Consider the following 18,389-nt stretch of genomic DNA (forward strand, 5'->3'; position numbering starts at 1 on the left):
ACATAGACTGAGGGAATCCTGGAGACAGAAAGACAAGGGAAAAGAACAAGAACTACAGACACAAGCATCACCAAGAAAATACAAGAGATGGAGGAATCTCAGGAGTAGAAGATACCTGAAGAAATTGATTTATCAGTCAAAGAAAGTGTTAAATATAAAATGTTCCTTATACAAAACATCCAGGAAATCTGAGACATTATAAAAAGACCAAACCTAAGAATAATAGGAATAGAAGGAGAAGACTTTCAACTCCAAGGCCTATATAATATTTTCAACAAAATCATGGGGAAAACTTTCCAAACTCCCAAAAAAGAGATGCTTATACACATGCAAGAAGCTTATAGGACAACAAATAGATTGTCCCAGAAGAGAAAAATATTTGCACTACATAATAATAAAAAAAATTAAATGTACAGAACAAAGAAATAATATTAAAAGCAGCAAGGGAAAAAGGCCAAGTAACATAAAAAGGCAGACCTATGAGAATTACACCCAAGTTCTCCACAGAGACTCTAAAGCCAGAAGGGCCTAGGCAGATGTATTGTGGACTATGAGAGACCACAGATATCAACCCAGACTATAATAACCAGCAAAACTCTTAATCACCATAGATGGGGAAAACAAGATATTCCAGGATAAAGCCAAATTTAAACAATATCTATCCACAAATCCAGCCCTACAAAAGATGCTAGAAGGAAAACTCCAACCCAAGAAGAATAAGTGCACCCAAGAAAACACAGGAAATAAATAGTTCCACACAGGCAAAAGAAGGGAAACACACACACACATACACACACACACACACACCACTCTGCCACCACCAACATAAAAATAACAGGAATTAACAATAATTAGTAATAACTCTCAATATCAATGGACTCAATTCCCCAATAAAAAGACACAGGCTAACAGAATGGATGAAAAAACAGGATCCATTATTCACCTGCATACAAGTAGCATATACTTCATCAACAAAGATGGACGTTACCTTAGAGTAAAGAGCTAGAAAAGCATTTCCAAGCAAAGGAACCTAAGAATCAAGCTGAAGTAGCCATTCTAATATCTAATAAGGTAGATTTTCAACAAAAATTAATCAAAAGATATGGGTATTTTGTTCATATGGTGGATTACATTGATGGATTTTTGTATATTGAACCATTTCTGTATCCCTTGGATGAAGCCTACTTGATCATGTTGAATGATGTTTTTGATATGTTCTTGGATTCGGTTTGCAAGTATTTTATTGAGTTTGTTGTTGTTGTTGTTGTTGTTGTCTTAGTTTGGTTTGGTTTGGTTTGATTTGGTTTGGTTTGGTTTGGTTTGGTTTGGTTTAAAGAAAAATTGGTCTGAAATTTTCTTTCTTTGTTGTGTCTTTGTGTGGTTTATGTACCAGGGTGATTATGACCTCAGAGAATGAGTTTGGTAATGTTCCTTCTGTTTCTATTTTGTGGAATAGTTTGAGGAATGTTGGTGTTATCTCTTCTTTCAAATTCAGGTAGAATTCTGTGCTAAAAGTTAAACAGCAACAAATCAAGTAACCCAACTAAAAAATGGGTACAGAGCTAAACAGAGAATTCTCAATGGAGGAACACTGAATGGCAGAGAAAGACTTAAAGAAATGTTCAACATCCTTAGTCATCAGGGAAATGCAAATCAAAATGACCTTGAGATTTCACCTTACACCCATCAGAATGGCTAAGATCAATAACTCAAGTGACAACACATACTGGAGAGGATGTGGAGAAAGAGGAAGCTTCCTCCATTGCTGGTGGGAATGTAAACTTGTACAATCACTTTGGAAATCAATCTGGCTCTTTCTCAGACAATTAGGAACAGTGCTACCCCAAAATCCAGCTATCCCACTCCTAGGCATATATCCAAAAGATGCTCAAGTATACAACAAGGACATTTGCTCAACCATGTTCATAGCAGCTTTATTTGTAATAGTCAGAAGCTGGAAACAACCCAGATGTCCCTCAGTTGAGGAATGGATATAGAAATTGTGGTACATTTACAGAATGGAATACTACTCAGCAATTAAAAACAAGGAAATCATGAAATTTTCAGGCAAATGGTGGGATGTAGAAAAGATCATCCTGAGTGAGGTATCCCAGAAGCAGAAAGACACACATGGTATATACCCACTTATAAGTGGATATTAGACACATAATACAGGATACTCATACTAAAATCTGAGGACCCTGGGTAAAATGCTCAATCTTCATTCGGAAAGGCAAATGAGATGGGCATCAGAAGAGAGAGAAAACAGGGAACAGGACAGGAGCCTATCACAGAAGGCTTCTGAAAGACTCTACCCAGCAGAGTATTAAAGCAGATGCTGAGACTCATAGCCAAACTTTGGGCAGAGTGCAGGGAATCTTATGAAAGAGGGAGGAAATAGAAAGACTGGGAGGGAACAGAAGCTCCACAAGGAGAGCAACAGAACCAAAAAATCTGGGCACAGGGGTCTTTTGTGAGACTGATACTCCAAACAAGGACCATTCATGGAGATAACCTAGAACCCCTGCACAGATGTAGCCATGGCAGCTCAGTGTCCAAGAGGGTTCCCCAATAATAGGAACAGGGACCATCTCTGACATGAACTCATGAGCTGGCTTTTTGATCACCTCCACCAGATTGGGGATAAGCCTTACCAGGCCACAGAGGAGGACAATGCAGCCAGTCCTGATGAGACCTGATTTATTAGGGTCAGATGGAAGGGGAGGAGGACCTCCTCTATCATTGGACCGGGGGAGGAGCATAGGAGAAGAAGAGGGGAAAGGGTGAGATTGGGAGAGAATAGGGGAGGGGGTTACAGTTGGAATACGAAGTGAATAAACTGTAATTAATAAAAATAAAATAAAAAATTAAAAAATTAAATAAAAAATAAATGAATAAAAATTCTAACACAATTCTTTATAGACCTTGAAAAAGCAATTCTCAACTTCATATGGAAAAATTAAAAATCCACGATAGCTAAAACCATCCGGTACAGACATGAATGGTATGTACTCACTTATAAGTATAAAGTACAGGACATCCATGCTACAATCCACAGACCCAAAGAAGCTAAGTAACAAGAAGGGTCCAAGGGAGGTTGCTTGAATTTCACTCAGAGGGGAAGTAAAATAAACATCTGAATTAGATGGAGGGAGGGAACTGGGTGGAAAAGGGAGTTGAGAGAGGAAGGGGGTGCCGATCAAGTGTGGGAAAAGGGGAGAGGCTTGGAGAGAGAATGAAAATTGGTGTTGGGAGGGAACATATGTTATGGAGAAAGCTCTCAGGAGTCTATGGAGGTGACCTTAGCTGAGACTCTTAGCAGCAGAGGATATAGAACCTCAAGTGTCCACCCCCTTTAGCCAGGTAGGACTTCTAGTGGAAGGAAAGGGACAACACCCCAACCATAAAATCTTCCACCCCAAATTTTTCCTTCCTACAAGAAGTGTAGGATAAAGATGGAGCAGAGAGAGAAGGAATGGCCAACCAATGACTGTCCAACAAATGACCTGAGACTCACCCTATGAGAGAGAGTCAACCTCTGACACTATTAATGATACTCTGCTATGCTTGCAGACAGGAGCCTACCATAACTGTCTTCTGAGAGGCTTTATCAAGAAGCTTATGGAAACAGATATGGAGACCAACAGCCAAACAATAGGCCAAGAATGGGGTGTTTTGTAGAAGAGGAATGATTGAGTGAGCCAGAGGGGTCAAGGACACAACAAGAAGACCTACAGAGTATACTAACTGGGGACGGTGAGAGCTCAAAGAGACTGAACAACCAACCAAAGAGCATGCATGGGCTGGGCCTAGGTTCCCTGCACATATATAGTAGATGTTCAGCTTGTTTTTCATGTGGGTCCCTTAACAACTAGAGCAGAGGCTGTCACTGACTCTGTTGTCTGCCTTTAGATCCCTTTCCCATAGCTAGACTGCCTTATCTGGCCTCAGTGGGAGAGGAAGAACTTAGTCCTGCTGTGACTTCATGTGCCAGGGCATGTTGGTACACGTGGGGGGGCTCTGAAGAGAAGGGGATGGAGGAATGAAAGAAGGAGGTGTGAGGGTGGGACTGGGAGGAGAGGAGAGAAGGGGCTGGGATCAGGCTGTAAAAATGATTAAATAAATAAATAAAATAAACCAGAGGCAGGGCCTCATGTCTCTAATTCCATCACTTGGGAGGCTGAGGCTCGTGGGTTACTGAAAGTAAGGTTAGCTTGTGATACATAGCAAGTTCCCAGACAGTCATGGGCTGTGGAGTCAGACAATTTCCTACCTAAATAAAGAGATGTAATAAGACAAGATTGTCCTTCTGTTTTCTAAAACAAAACAAAACAACAACAACAACAAAAAAAAACTATTCCTTGAAAGCCTAGTTGACCTGTTCCATGAGCCACCTGATCATGTGGTATCTAGCAAGTGAATACTTTGAAGGTATTATACTTGCAATTTTACTGTTTTATCACTTTACTCAGTTATTTTCTTATTAATGGGTTTTGCTAAACTCCTTTCTCACCTACCACCAGTCTCTCTTGACCCTAGTGTTTAACTCTGCAAGCATACATTACTCTGTACTACTCAGGCTGGAGAGATGGCTCAGAGGTTCAATCCCCAACAACCACATGGTGGCTGACATCCACCTATAATGTGATCTGATGCTTTCTTCTGGCCTGTAGGCAGAGCACTGTATATATAATAAATATATATATTTTTTAATCAGTACTACTCAATTGCCTTAAAATCCTGTGCCATTTTCCTGAGTTTGGTAAATTTATGCCTTCTGTGTTTCTCCAGGTCTTATAAGTAGCATATATATTTTAGAATCAAAGAAAAAGCTATGGATAATTCCTTTTGAGGGGTTTTGTTTGTGCATTTCACTGATTTATTTTCCCATCATTCTCAGAACCTTGTCTTGTTTCAATGAGTTACTATGTAGCTCGTTTCTAATTCTTGCTGCAGTAGCTTAGCTCATGGGCTTCTAGCCACTCATGCCTCACTGATTAATTGAAAAGTCAGTATTCCACTATACACACATCAATTTTGCTGACAAAGTATAATTTTAGAGTTGTTATAAAAACTCATTATTAATTGTTTCATAAATTCTCAGTTGATGTTATTTTAACTAAAAGATTATTAACATACTTTATTATGTTTTCACATTTGTGGGCTATTAAACTATCAATTATTATTAATGTATTTGCTACTACATTATGCTAATACTGCATATCTATAAGTAGTTTGGTTTTTATTGAGGAGTCCATTAATTTTTCATCACAAAATATTTATCTTTTAAAATACAATTACTTCAGTTTTGCACACGCCTGCACATGAGCCCAGTTCCTTGAGGGGCCAGAGAATGTGTAATCTCTGAGCTGAAGTGGTAGCAGATTGTGAGCCACCCTGTATGGGTCCTGGGAACCAAATGTGCCCTTTCCAAAAGCAACAAACATTCTTAACATATATCTGCATCCCCCAAATCTATGTTTTAAAATATCCTAAGTGGACTAGGGGAATGCCTGAGTGAATAAAGTTCTTCTGAAAGTGAGAGGACCTGAATTCAAATCTCAAGAAGCCCTTTAAAGCTACATGTGGTAGCTGTATCTATCATCCAGTGTTCTTGTGGCAAGACAGGAGCTATAGGCAGGAACATCCCAAGAAGCTCTGGGCCAGCTAATCTGAGTATGAACAGTAGCAAACAAAGAGACCTTCTTATAAATAAGATAGAAAGCAAGGTCCTCCACCAAATGCTGTCCTCTGGCTCTCCATGGTGTGCCTTGACAGGTGCTCTTCCACACATGAGTGCTCACAGGCACACACACAGAAGTAATAAAATACCCTGTGCATGCCAAGACCAAGGCACTATAATAAAAATTTTCAAATCCCCCAAATTATTCTTATTTTGCTCCTGAGACACATCCATTTCCAGGAAGCATACACTGAATATTTCAATTGGATTACTGACTTACACTTTTCTTCTACACCATTCTAATAGCCTTTCTTTCTTTCTTTCTTTCTTTCTTTCTTTCTTTCTTTCTTTCTTTCTTTCTCTTTCTTTCTTTTTTTTATTGAATTGGATAGTTTGGTGTCTCCATGACAGTTGTGAGTTGTGACCACAGCTTCTTGATTCATTCTTTTTATTTTTATACGTCTATAATGATTTCTAAGTAGTGTGATCTTAAACATCACCACAGTTATGCCCCAGTCCCTGTTTACATTCTATGATAAGTTCTTCACTTTTACTTATATTTATGTACTCATCCTATGTGCCTCTGCACATGGGTGTGCAGGTGTACTTGTTCATACTTGTGTAAGAGGAGGCCAGAGTTAGTTTGGAGTTTCTTCCTCAGTCACTTTCTACCTTATATTTTTGAGACAGAGTCTCTCAGTCAATCTAGAACTTTTTATTTTTCCTAGGCTAACTGGCCAGTGATACCTGCTCGTCTCAACCTTCCAGGCTGGAGTTACATATGTACATTTTACCCAGAGCCATCTTCCTAGCTAGCCTCAAGTAATTCATTCTCTTTTTCAGTTAACATACCTGCTGTGGTGTGCTAGAACTTTCTTCTGTAGTGGGTATAGACACAGTGTCTTCTTCCAGCAGAGGCAGACCTGCCTCTGCTGCCACAATCCCAGGTCTTCCCTTAAAAGACTTCTGACTTGCTTGGGCAGCTTTTTTCTTGGTTATCACCTCCGTTTCTTTCTTAGTTGAAGAATGAGATAGGAGAATTTGCTTGCTAGCTAAAAAGGAGAAATATTATGTTAGTATATTTGATATGCTCTGGTATTACTGATTAAATGGGCTCCATATATCCCTATTATATTACTTATAGAATATAGCATACTTAAAAGGACATTTTTATTTTAAGAAGATAAAATAAAAAAAAAAAACAAGACTAGATTCTTTCAAATCTTTTGGTTTTAGAGAAATTTATTAAGAAACTTCATGCAGGGCTAGAGAGATGGCCCATCATTTAAGAGCACATGCTGTCCTGAATAGGATCCTGATTTAGTTCACAGCATCCACATGATACGTTAAAGCCACCAGTGGACCCAGTTCCAAAAGATCCAACTCCTTCTTCTGAGCTCTGTGGGACCAGCCATGCACATGGTGCCCACTCATACATGTAGATGAATACTGATAGACATACACAAAAATGAATCTCTAAAAAACTGCAGGCTCGTGTATAAGAAATAAAATTTCTCAACATGCAGTCTTTTTTTATTTTTTTTTCCATAATTTTATTTTTCTCATTAGTTACATTTTGTTAATTCTGTATCCCAGTTGTATCCCTCATTCCCTCCCCAGTCCCACCCTCCCTCCCTCATCTCCTCCCTGCCCCTTTCCAAGTCCACTAATAGGGGAGGACCTCCTCCCCTTTCATATGACTCCCTTTTGTCAGGTATTTTCAGGACTGGCTGCAAAGTCCTCAGGAGTCTACCGCAGAAAGCATCTGAAAGACTCTACCTAGCAGTGCTCCAAAATAGATACTAAGACTCACAACCAAACCTTCAGCAAAGTGCAGGGAATCATATGAAAGAAGGGGAGTTTGATGTGGAAAGGATAGGAGCTCCACAAGGACCAAACATATCTGGGCACAGGGTCTTTTCTGAGATGGACACTCAACCAAAGACCATGAGAGGATAAAACCTAGAACCCCTGCTCAGATGTGACCCGTGATAGCTCAGTAATCAATTGGTTTCCCATAGTAAGGGGAACAAGGACTATTTCTAACAGGAACTCAATGACTGGCTCTTTGACCTCCCCACCTCCCAAGGGAGGAACATGCAGTCTTTAAAGGAGAATCTTAACCAATCTATTGTTTGTGAAATCTACTATGACAAATAATTACAATAGCATCACTGGGGTCAAATCCAATGTTTGTCAAGTGTCAATGTTTGATTTATATTTTAATTATGTTGAGTGTCACAGTACTACAAGGATTTGTTTATAAATGCAGTTGACTCTCCAGACAGGTACTTACACTGGGAGCTCAATGCTCTTTCACTTCCAAGAAAGTAAAAGGCAGGAATGATGGCTTGCCCTTTGCCGATGGTGCTCACCATGACCTCCTCGCTTTCCAGTACTTGCAGCTTGATGAAGGCGTCGGGTTTGGATGTGCGAACTTGTACTGTAATACACTGTGCCACTGTCACTTTAACAGAGTACCTATTGTGAGAAAGGTTGAGCTTTATGAGTAAGCATACTGATCTGTCCCTCGAGTTGGTAAAGGAAATGGTGTGATTTTCTTATTTGAACATCTGAAAGTAAAACAGACACAGTAAAAAAAAAAACAAAAAAAAAAAAAAACAGTAATATATGTTTCCATCATTAGAAAATTCTATATCTAGTAGTTCTTTTCTATATCTAGTAATTCTTCACAAATGCCCAGGACCTGATATATACATTTAATTTCTCTGAGCAAATGCAAATACAACAAGAAGCAAATCGACAAAGTCCATCACGTTGCACTCCAGAGCGAACTGACTTCCCTTCCACAGGCCCCTTTCCTTTTGCTTTTCTCACTAATTCATCTGCCATTCACTTGCTCAGCACTAACCCAGAATTTTGGTCTGCACTGGCCAGGATTCCAAGCAGTGTGTCCCTCCTACATGGAAACTTTTATCTTCTGATCTCAAGGGGGGAGTCCAGCAAGGTTAAAGAAACCTTTGGTATCTTGTCTTTAGACACCTGTCACCTCTGAGTCCAGCAACTTCATTCTGTCCCTTCTCTTTGGGTTTGCTTTCTCAGGCCTCTCTGTCATTGATATTCCAAACATGTCAGAGAAGCAATGCTCTGTTCTCATTCATAGATTGAAAGCAACATTCATTCTATAGTTTTCTGGGCTCTCCATAAACTCAAGCAGAATCAAGGTTCCTAAATGGAAGCCTCAAGCTCAGCTCTCTCTCTAAAGGTCACGTGGATGTTACTGATATTTACAAGCAAGAACTCTCTTCCTACTGACCATCTTACAAATTATCTTCTGCCCTGTATCTTCACCTAAAGTAAAGGACGTCATTCAGACATTTCCCAAGGCAAGGCCAATCAGCCAAGGCTATCAATTTTACCGCAGTGTTTTGAAATATTTTCTCTCCAAATTCAGGCACCTGTTTATGGTTGGTAGAATTTTATCTCTTTTTCTTACAAAAACGATGTTGGAGACCTCACAAGGTCAACTTATATGGAGATAATTTTTCTCAGGAAAAGTTAAAGGATGAGGCCAAATCAACATGGCTGGTAGCCTTAGAATAATAAGGTTGGATTTAGAAACAGCCACACAATGCAACACCATATAAAGATGAAAATGGAGATTTCAGTGTTGTACCACAAGCTGAAGAACACCAGCAAAGAATGCCAAGAAGAAGTCAAAAAATAGATTAGTTCCAGAATGCCCTGGAGACACCTGCCCTGGTGACGATGTGATTCTGGAGGGTGGGATGAGATGTTTTTGCCATTCAGCCACTTAGTGTTGTGTCAAGACCTTGACAGGGCAGCTATTGCAGACCAATGGACTGAAGTGGTTCCTGATGGCAGAGCTACCTTATAGCTGTCTGTCTGTCCCTCTACTCTCTCCATTCCATTTCACTCAGGTCAACATCTGGAAGCCATCTGAATTGATATGTTAATATTGTACATCTTGAATAATTAAGTAGAATTTCATGATTGTATGGTTACAGCTTTTGTCTTAGAAATTACATTGATTTTTTTTCAAACCCATGTATCATAGACATTTTTTAACACAAGTCCAATAATGTCAGTTTCCTTAAAACATTTTTGTGTGTGTGGTTGTTTAAGACAGGGTTTCTCTGTGTAGCCTTGGTTGTACTAGACTCTCCTTGTAGACCAGGCTAGACTCGAACCCATAGAGCTCCAACTGCCTCTGCCTCCCCAATTGCTGGGTCCTTAAAACTCTTTAAAGCATTCTGTTGCTATTAAGGTAAAAATCTGTACTTTCTGTGTTAGGAGCTCCTTCCAGAACAGGTTTTACAGAGGGATCTCTCTATTCTGCTTGCTCTGCATTGCTTCCTGAAAATGGACTCTGCAAAGAAATTGCCTTCATTCCCAGTACATGCTGAGCACATTCACAGTCCTCCAGCAGCCTCCTCCCCACCTTCCTCACCTCTCTGCTCCACAGATTTGTGAACAACTTCTGGGTCTCAGTTAGTGATAAAGTTGAATGCCAGCATTTAGTCTGTAAGTGCCCTCAGTATGACTCTACGGTTTCTGGTCACACAGGTAAACAAATTAATCATTCCAGTTTTAGTTTTGCTTTCTTTTTTTCTAATTTCCCTTTTTATGCAGGCAAGGATGAAAATAAATTACATGAAGACAAATCTACAACTTAAATGCCTGCAGTTTGGTGTATTTTCATATAGAAGGTTCTTTATGTTTTTACCTAGGTATAAAATATGTTGATGCATATTTTATGATTGAATGTTATGAATTATTTAGTTTTAATTTATTTTTTTGCATTTTTAAGGGTAAAATTTTTGGTATTGACTAAGAATTATATGGAAGAAATCAGGCAGAGTATATTACTTGTCAAATTTTATCATAAACACTTAGTTTTTCCTTCTGAAAACCAACTCACTAATGTGGTGCCTTGAAAACATATCATCTCTTCAACATAATAAGGCCCTAGAAAAATAGGGTACTCTTTTTTACTAGGCACCATAGACCATGCCCATCATGATTTTAACAGTAAGAAGCAGCCTTTAACTAAGCAAATGGCTGTATATTTATATGAGTGACTATGGGCAGTCACTCATATAAAGCATCTAACAACATCTTGATGTTGTTAATAAATGATCAGTACATACATGAAATGTCAGAACTACTCATTGTTACTATTTTGAAAGTGGTAAACTATAACTACAAAGAAATGACCTAAGAAACAGCAGCAAAGTGCTAAGGTTGTTTGTTGATTGATTATGAATGGCATTCATATAGTCAATGTTTTTTTTTTTTTCTAAAATCAGGTAGAACATTGTGTATTATAAAGAGAAGGTATTTAATGTAAGCCAGTTATGCATTGGCCACTGTGATAGTTCTCATGTTGAAAGGACACATATTTAGCCTTCCATTTACATTCATTATCATAAAGGCTGATGTACAGATAATCAACTAAAATGTATACATCACATAAAATATTTACAATAGGAATGGTATCTGGAGCAACTATTTATATTTGTGAATTTCAATGCAAAGAATTTATATTTTGAAAATTATCATTAAGTGGCAAAATGAGGATAAAATATCACAAAATAAGTAAGTGCTAGGAAAATAAATTGCACAACTTACATTTCTGGAGGAGGCAACTCTAGCTAGAGGTTGACGGCCGGGCAAAGACAATAAACATTAGATTCTGCAGCTTGAGTTTTAGCTAACACACATTTTACAGCACATGTATAAATATTTATGTTAGAGAGGTAACTAACTACCTTGATAGTAAAGGATAGACCTGTAAATTAAGAAGGTGGTGTACCAGTGCAATATTTTAAAAGAAATATAACCGAATCTCAATTCCCAAAGCAACAGTTTCACACAACAAACATAATGAAGACCCTACAGTAATGCAGGAACATTGAGAAGAGACAGGGAGAACACACAAAAGGGTTGTATATCAGAATCAGAATTAAAAGCCAGGCATGGTGCCTCACACCTTTCATCCCAGCACTTGAGAGGCAGAAGCAGGTGGATCTCTGTGAGTTTGAGGCCAGCCTGATAGTGAGTTCCAGGACAGCCAGGACTGTATAGAGAGGCATGGCTCAAGCAAGCAAACAGAATTAGATTCCACTAAAGCAATTAATGAAAGAAAGTGGAATCAGTACTAAGACAGTTCAAGGGGGGTGAACAAGTGGGCACGAAGGTTGGGGTGACACACAAGGACTGCCCCACCAGAGGGTAGCTACATATAGTACAGAGCAAAGTGAAGATTATTTATTAGAGGAAGAATCTTTAGTGAAAGTCAGGCAAAAAACGAAGCCTGAGAAATGGTATTAGTGGGGGAGAATTCAAGATGGTGGTTCTGATCACACACTGTGTCTGATCAGCAGGGCAGCAGTGAGTACACAGCAACCAACAGACTGATCTGCGGGCCCCGAAATACCAGTGACTGTGTTCCTCAGGTTAGAAGAAAGCCCATGATGAGGAAAACAATCTTGACCAACCTCAAGTCACTCAACAAACCTCCAGAAAAGTTCCTGGGTTCCTACAGGTACTCAGTCTCCAGCACCTAGCCACACACTTGTGTGCTGTGCTTACCCTCCCAGACTGAACTGTGGGCCCCAAACACCAAAAACTGGGTCTCCCAGTTGTGAGGAAAACATACAGTGATGAAAAACATACAGTGAGGGCCAGATCAGTTCTGACCTCAGGACACCCAGTTAATCCTCAGAAAAAATCCTGGGTTCCCATAAGCAAGGGGTCTTTAGCCTCTAGCCACACACCTGTGTACTGTGCTCATGAGCCAGTGAATACCTTCTGAGTACTGGGGTATTTGGGAGCCAACCTCAGACCTAACGAAGCCTGGGAGCCACGGGAACAGCCCCATATACTGCTCCAAAACTCAACCTGTCTCCCTTGGGAGACTGACCAAATCTCTGGGCTCAATGGTTCTTCAAGTTGGCTGTGCCCAGCAAACACAGCAGCTGAGCACAGTGTCCATCCAGCAACAGCTCATTAATTCAGAGCAAGAAAGCCAGTGGCAGGACAGCTGTTTCCAGGACTTCCCATGGTGAGAGAAGAGCCTCTGGTCTTCTGAGGAGTCCAGTTAGCCCACATGATCATACACCTGAGGAGAGAGCTTCAGCAATTCCCTGAGAATCACCCGACAGTCAGACACCATAACCACCAATCTGAAGAGGGCTCCAGCAGAACAACCAGTTTCCTGCCCAGGAGATCCCTGAACCACCCTCTGACCCCCAGGACTCAGCAGGCACCAGAAATTACCAGCCATTGTCTGAGGGCCAGATGGGAAAAGGCCAGCATGAAAACACAATCAACAAAAGCCAAAGCAATATGGCATCTCTAGAACTCAGTTGTCCAAGCAAGCAGCCCTGGATACCCTAACACAAGAGAAACTCAAGAAAATTACCTTAAATCAATGCTTATAAAGATGATAATGAAGGAAAGAAATAAAATACGTAAAGAAATACAGAAATATACAGTCAAACAGATTGTATGGTGTTTAGAGAGGAAATATTTATAAATCACTGAAAGAAATAGAGGAAAGCTCACTGGTAAAGGAATTGAATGAAAGGCAGGAAAATACAAGCAGACAGTTGAAGGATATCAACAAAATGGTTCAAGATCTGCAAATGGAAATAGAAACATTAAAAAAATCACAAACTGCATAAATACTGAAGAGGAAAAGCTTGCAGAAAAAAAAAAAACAGGAAATAAGCATCTCCAACAGAATACTAGAAATGTAAGAAAGAATCTCAGGTGTAGAAGGTACAGTGGAAGAAGATTATGCATCCATCAAAGAAAATGTTAATTCTAAAAAATTCCTGACACAAACCATCTAAGAAATCAAGGACACCATGATAAGATGAAATCTAAGAATAATAAAAATAGAGGAAAGAGAAGAGCTCCGTCTCCAAGGCCAAGAAAATATTTTTAATAAAATCATACAAGAAAATTTCACCAATTAAAAGAAAGAGATGTCTATAAACATAGAAGAGGCCTACAGAACACCTACTAGATTAAATCAGAAAAGAAAATCCTCCTGTGACATAATAGTCAAAACACTAAACATACAAAAAAAGGAAGAAAAACAAGAAGAAGAAGAAGATACGAAAAACTGCAAGGGAAAAGGCCAAGTAACATATAATGGCAAGCCCATCAGAATCACACCTGACTTTTCAACAGAGACTATGAAAACTAGAAGGGCCTGAATAGATGTCACGCAAACCCTAAAAGAACATAGATGTCAGCCCAGACTAGTATATCCAGCAAAACTCCCAATCATCATGGGAGAAAACAAGTTATTCCACCACAGAAACAAATTTATACAGTATCCACCCACAAACCCAGCCCTACAGAAGATACTAGAAGGAAAAACACAACCCAAGAAGGCTATCTACACCCCCCAAAACACAGGAAATAAATAATATCACTACAGCCAAGTGAAAAGCAGAAAATCATACACACTACCCACAACCAACATAAAAATAAAAGGATCTAACAGCCACTGGTCATTAATCTCTCTTAACATCAATGGACTCAACTCTCCAATAAAAAGACACAGACTAACAGAACAGATGTGTAAACAGGACACAACATTCTGCTGCATACAAGAAACACACCTCAGCCACAAAGATAGACATTACCTGAGAGTAAAGGGATGGAAGATGGTTTTCCAAGCATACAGACCCAAGAAGCAAGCAGGAGTAGCCATTATAATATCTAATAAAATAGACTTTCAGCCAAAATTAATCAAAAAAGATGAGGTAGGACATTATACTCATCAAAGGAAAATTCCACCAAGAAGACATCACAATTCTGAACATCTATGCCCCAAATACAAGGGCATCCATATTTGTAAAAGAAACATTAATAAAGCTTAAACCATGTATAGATCCCCACATATTAATAGGGGGAGACTTCAACACCCCACTCTCAACAAAGGACAAGTCAACAAAACAGAAACTAAACAGAGAAACAATGACACTGACAGCTATTGTGAATCAAATGGACCTAACAGACATCTACAGAACTTTTTACCCAAACACAAAAGAATTTGCCTTCTTCTCAGCATTTCATGGAACCTTCTCTGAAACAGACCATATAGTTGATCATAAAGCAAGCCTCAACAGAGACAAGAAGACTGAAATAATCCTTCATATCCTATCAGACCACCATGGTCTAAAGCTGGACTTCAACGACAACAGAAATAATAATAATAATAATAATAATAATAATAATAATAATAAAGCCTACACATGCCCAGAACTGAACAACTCTCTACTCAATGGCAGCTGGGTCAAAGAAGAAATAAAGAAAAAATTAAAGACTTCCTAGAATTCAATGAAAATGAAGGCACAATATACCCAAAGTTATGGGACACAATGAAAGCAGTGTTAAGAGGAAAGTTCATAGCACTAAGTGCATTCATAAAGAAATTTGAAACATCTTATACAAGCAAATTAAAGGCATACATGAAAGCCATAGGAAAAAAAGAGTAAACACACCTAAGAGGCATAGACAGCTTGAAATAATCAAACTCAGGGTTCAAAAACTTGAAACAAAGAAAACAATTCAAAGAATCAATGAAACCAAGAGCTCGTTCTTTGAGAAAATCAACAAAATAGACAAACCCTTAGCCAAACTAATTAAAAGGCAGAGAGACACTATCAAAATCAAAAATGAAAAGGGGGAGATAATGACAGAAACTGAGGAAATCCAAAGAATCATTAGGTTGTACTTGAAAAGCCTACACACAACAAAATTTGAAAATCTAAATGAAATGGAAAATTTTCTTGAGCAGTTCCACTTACCAAAGTTGAATTAAGATCAGGTAAATAAATTAAATAGTCCTGTATCTCCTAAGGAAATAGAAGCAGTCATCAAGTTTCTTTACCAAAAACAGACCGGGCCAGATGATTTCGGTGCAGAATTCTACCATGCCTTCAAAGAAGAGCTAATACCAATACTCTTCAAACTATTTCACAAAATAGAAATTGAAGAAACATTACCAACCTCATTCTATGAGACCACAGTCACCTTGGTATACCTAAACCTCATAAATGCCCAGCAAAGAAAGAGAATTTCAGACCAATTTTCCTTATGAACATTGACGCAAAAATATACAATAAAATACTCGCAAAATGAATCCAAGAACACATCAAAGATATAATCCATTATGACCAAGTAGGCTTAATCCCAGGCATGCAGGGGTGGTTCAGTATACAAAAATCCATCAATGCAGTCTACCATATAAATGAACTGAAAAAAAAAAAGCAACAACAACACATGATCCTCTCCTTAGATGCTGAAAAATCATTTGATAAAATATAACACCCATTCATGTTTAAAGACTGAGAGATATCAGGGATACAAGGCACATACCTAAACAAAATAAAGGCAAAATACAGTAATCCTATAGCCAACATCAAACTAACTGGAGAGAAACTTCAATAAATTTCACTGAAATCAGGAACAAAGTAAGACTTCTCACTCTTTCCGTATCTCTTCAACACAGTACTTGAAGTTCTAGCTAAAACAATAAGGGGATACAAATTGTAATGGAAGAAGTCAAAGTATCACTATTCGCAGATGATATAATAGTATACATGAGTGAGTGACCCAAAAAATTCTACCAGGGAACTCCTACAGCTGATAAACACCTTCAACCAAGTGGCTAGATACAAAATTAACTAAAAAAAAAAAAAAAACAAAAACAAAAAAAAAAAACAAAAACAAACAGTAGCCCTCCTGTATACAAAAGACAAGCCAAGCGGGATGAGAAAGAAATTAGGGAAACAACACACTTCACAATAGCCACAAAAAATATAAAGTATCTTGGTGTAACTCTAACCAAACAAGTGAAAGATTTATATGAAAAAAACTTCAGGTCTCTGAAGAAAGACATTGAAGAAGATATTAGAAGATGAAAAGATCTCCCATGCTCACAGCTCGGTAAGATTAACAGAGTAAAAACTGCCATCCTACCAAAGGGAATCTACATATTCAATGCAATTCCCATCTACATACCAACAAAATTCTTTACAGATCTTGAAAGAACAATTCTCAACTTCATATGGAATAACAAGAAACCCAGAATTGTTAAAACAATCTTCTAAAATAAAAGATTTTCTGGAGGTATCTCCATCCCTGATCTCAAGCTGTACTATAGAGAAACAGTAATAAAAACTGCATGGTACTGGCATAGAAACAGAATGGTGGATCAATGAAATAGAATCTAAGACCCAGAAATAAACTCACTCACCTACAGACACCTGATTTTTGACAAAGATGCCAAAACTATACAATGGAAAAAAGATAGCATCAAATGGTGCTGGTCTAACTGGTTGTCCACATGTAGAAAAATGCAAATAGACCCATATCTATCACCCTGCACAAAATTAAAGTCCAAGTGGATCAAAGACCTCAACATAAAAGCAGACACACTAAATCTGTTGGAAGAAAAAGTGGGGAAGAGCCTTGAACTCATTGGCACAGGAGACAACTTCCTGAATAGAGCACCAACAGCTTAGGCTCTGAGATCAACAATTAATAAATGGGAACTCATGAAACTGAAAAGCTTCTGTAAAACAAAGAACACTGTCATCAGAACAAAATGACAGCCTAAAGACTGTGAAAAGATCTTCTACAACCCTACATCGAACAGAGGGCTAATATCCAGAATATATGAAGAACTCAAGAAATTAAATACCAACAAACCAATTCCCAATTTAAAAAGGGGGATACAGAGCCAGAGAATTCTCAACAGAGGGTTACTGAATGGTGGAGAAACACTTAAAGAAATGCTCAACATCCTTAGTCATCAGGGAATTACAAACAACTCTGAGATTACAAATGGCTAAAATAGAAAAACATATTAAAATCCACATACCAAAGAAGCTAAACAACAAGGAGGACCCTAGGAAGGCTGTTTTATTCTCATTCAGAATGTCAAGCTGCATAGACACCAGAAGCGGTGGAAGAGAGGGAACAGTATGGGAGTCTACCATAGATGTTCTTTGAAAGGCTCCATCCAACAGGAAATCGATTCAGATGCAGATACTCTCAGCCAAACTTTGGGCAGAGCATAAGGAGTCTAATGGAAGAAGCAGGCCATAGAAGGACCTAGTCTCCACAAGGAGTCCAACATGGGGGCCTGCAGAGACTGCTGCACGAACCAGAAACCATCTATTGAGAAGACCTAGACTCCCTGCTCAGATGTAACCCATAGGCAGCTCAGTCTCCATGTGGGTACCTGAGTAAGAGGAACAGGGGCTGAACTCAGTTGCCTGCTTATTGATCACTTCTCCCTGGAAGTACAGCTTTGTCAGCCCACAGAGGAAGAGGATCCAGGCAGTCCTGATGAGTCTCGATAAGGTAGGAGCAGATGGTAGGAGAGGAGGACTCCCCCTTTCAGCGGACTAGGGGAAGCGGATAGGAAAAGAAGAGGGAGGGGGTGGGACCAGAAGAAAACCTATAATCGGGATATAAAATGAGTGAATTGTAAAAAAAAACAGAAAAAGAAAGAAAAAGAAAAAGGAAAAAAGAAATGGTATTAGCAATTTTTTGAAATGGTATGGGTTTGCTGGCATCCATTTATCCATGATACTGTTAATTAGTTATTTCCATAAAATTACAGAACTTAGAATTTAATTGATTCATAATTATTAATTTATTTTAATAAAAATATTAATATTTATAAAGAACA

At 38.7% G+C, this 18,389-nt stretch overlaps 1 protein-coding gene across 1 annotated transcript in view; it reads right to left on the bottom strand.

Annotated features, from left to right (window-relative positions):
- Adgb (androglobin) overlaps positions 1–18,389 on the bottom strand; it is a 142,692-nt gene that overhangs the window by 32,247 nt on the left and 92,056 nt on the right. The window contains exons 27-28 of the mRNA XM_060373216.1: positions 7,980–8,164; positions 6,536–6,735 (exon numbers count right to left, since the gene is read on the bottom strand). Of these exons, the coding sequence (XP_060229199.1) occupies positions 6,536–6,735; positions 7,980–8,164 (385 nt within the window). The remainder of the gene's footprint in view (positions 1–6,535; positions 6,736–7,979; positions 8,165–18,389) is intronic.

The sequence above is a fragment of the Meriones unguiculatus genome, chromosome 20 (genome assembly GCF_030254825.1).
Source record: "Meriones unguiculatus strain TT.TT164.6M chromosome 20, Bangor_MerUng_6.1, whole genome shotgun sequence".
Taxonomy (NCBI): Eukaryota; Metazoa; Chordata; class Mammalia; order Rodentia; family Muridae; genus Meriones; species Meriones unguiculatus.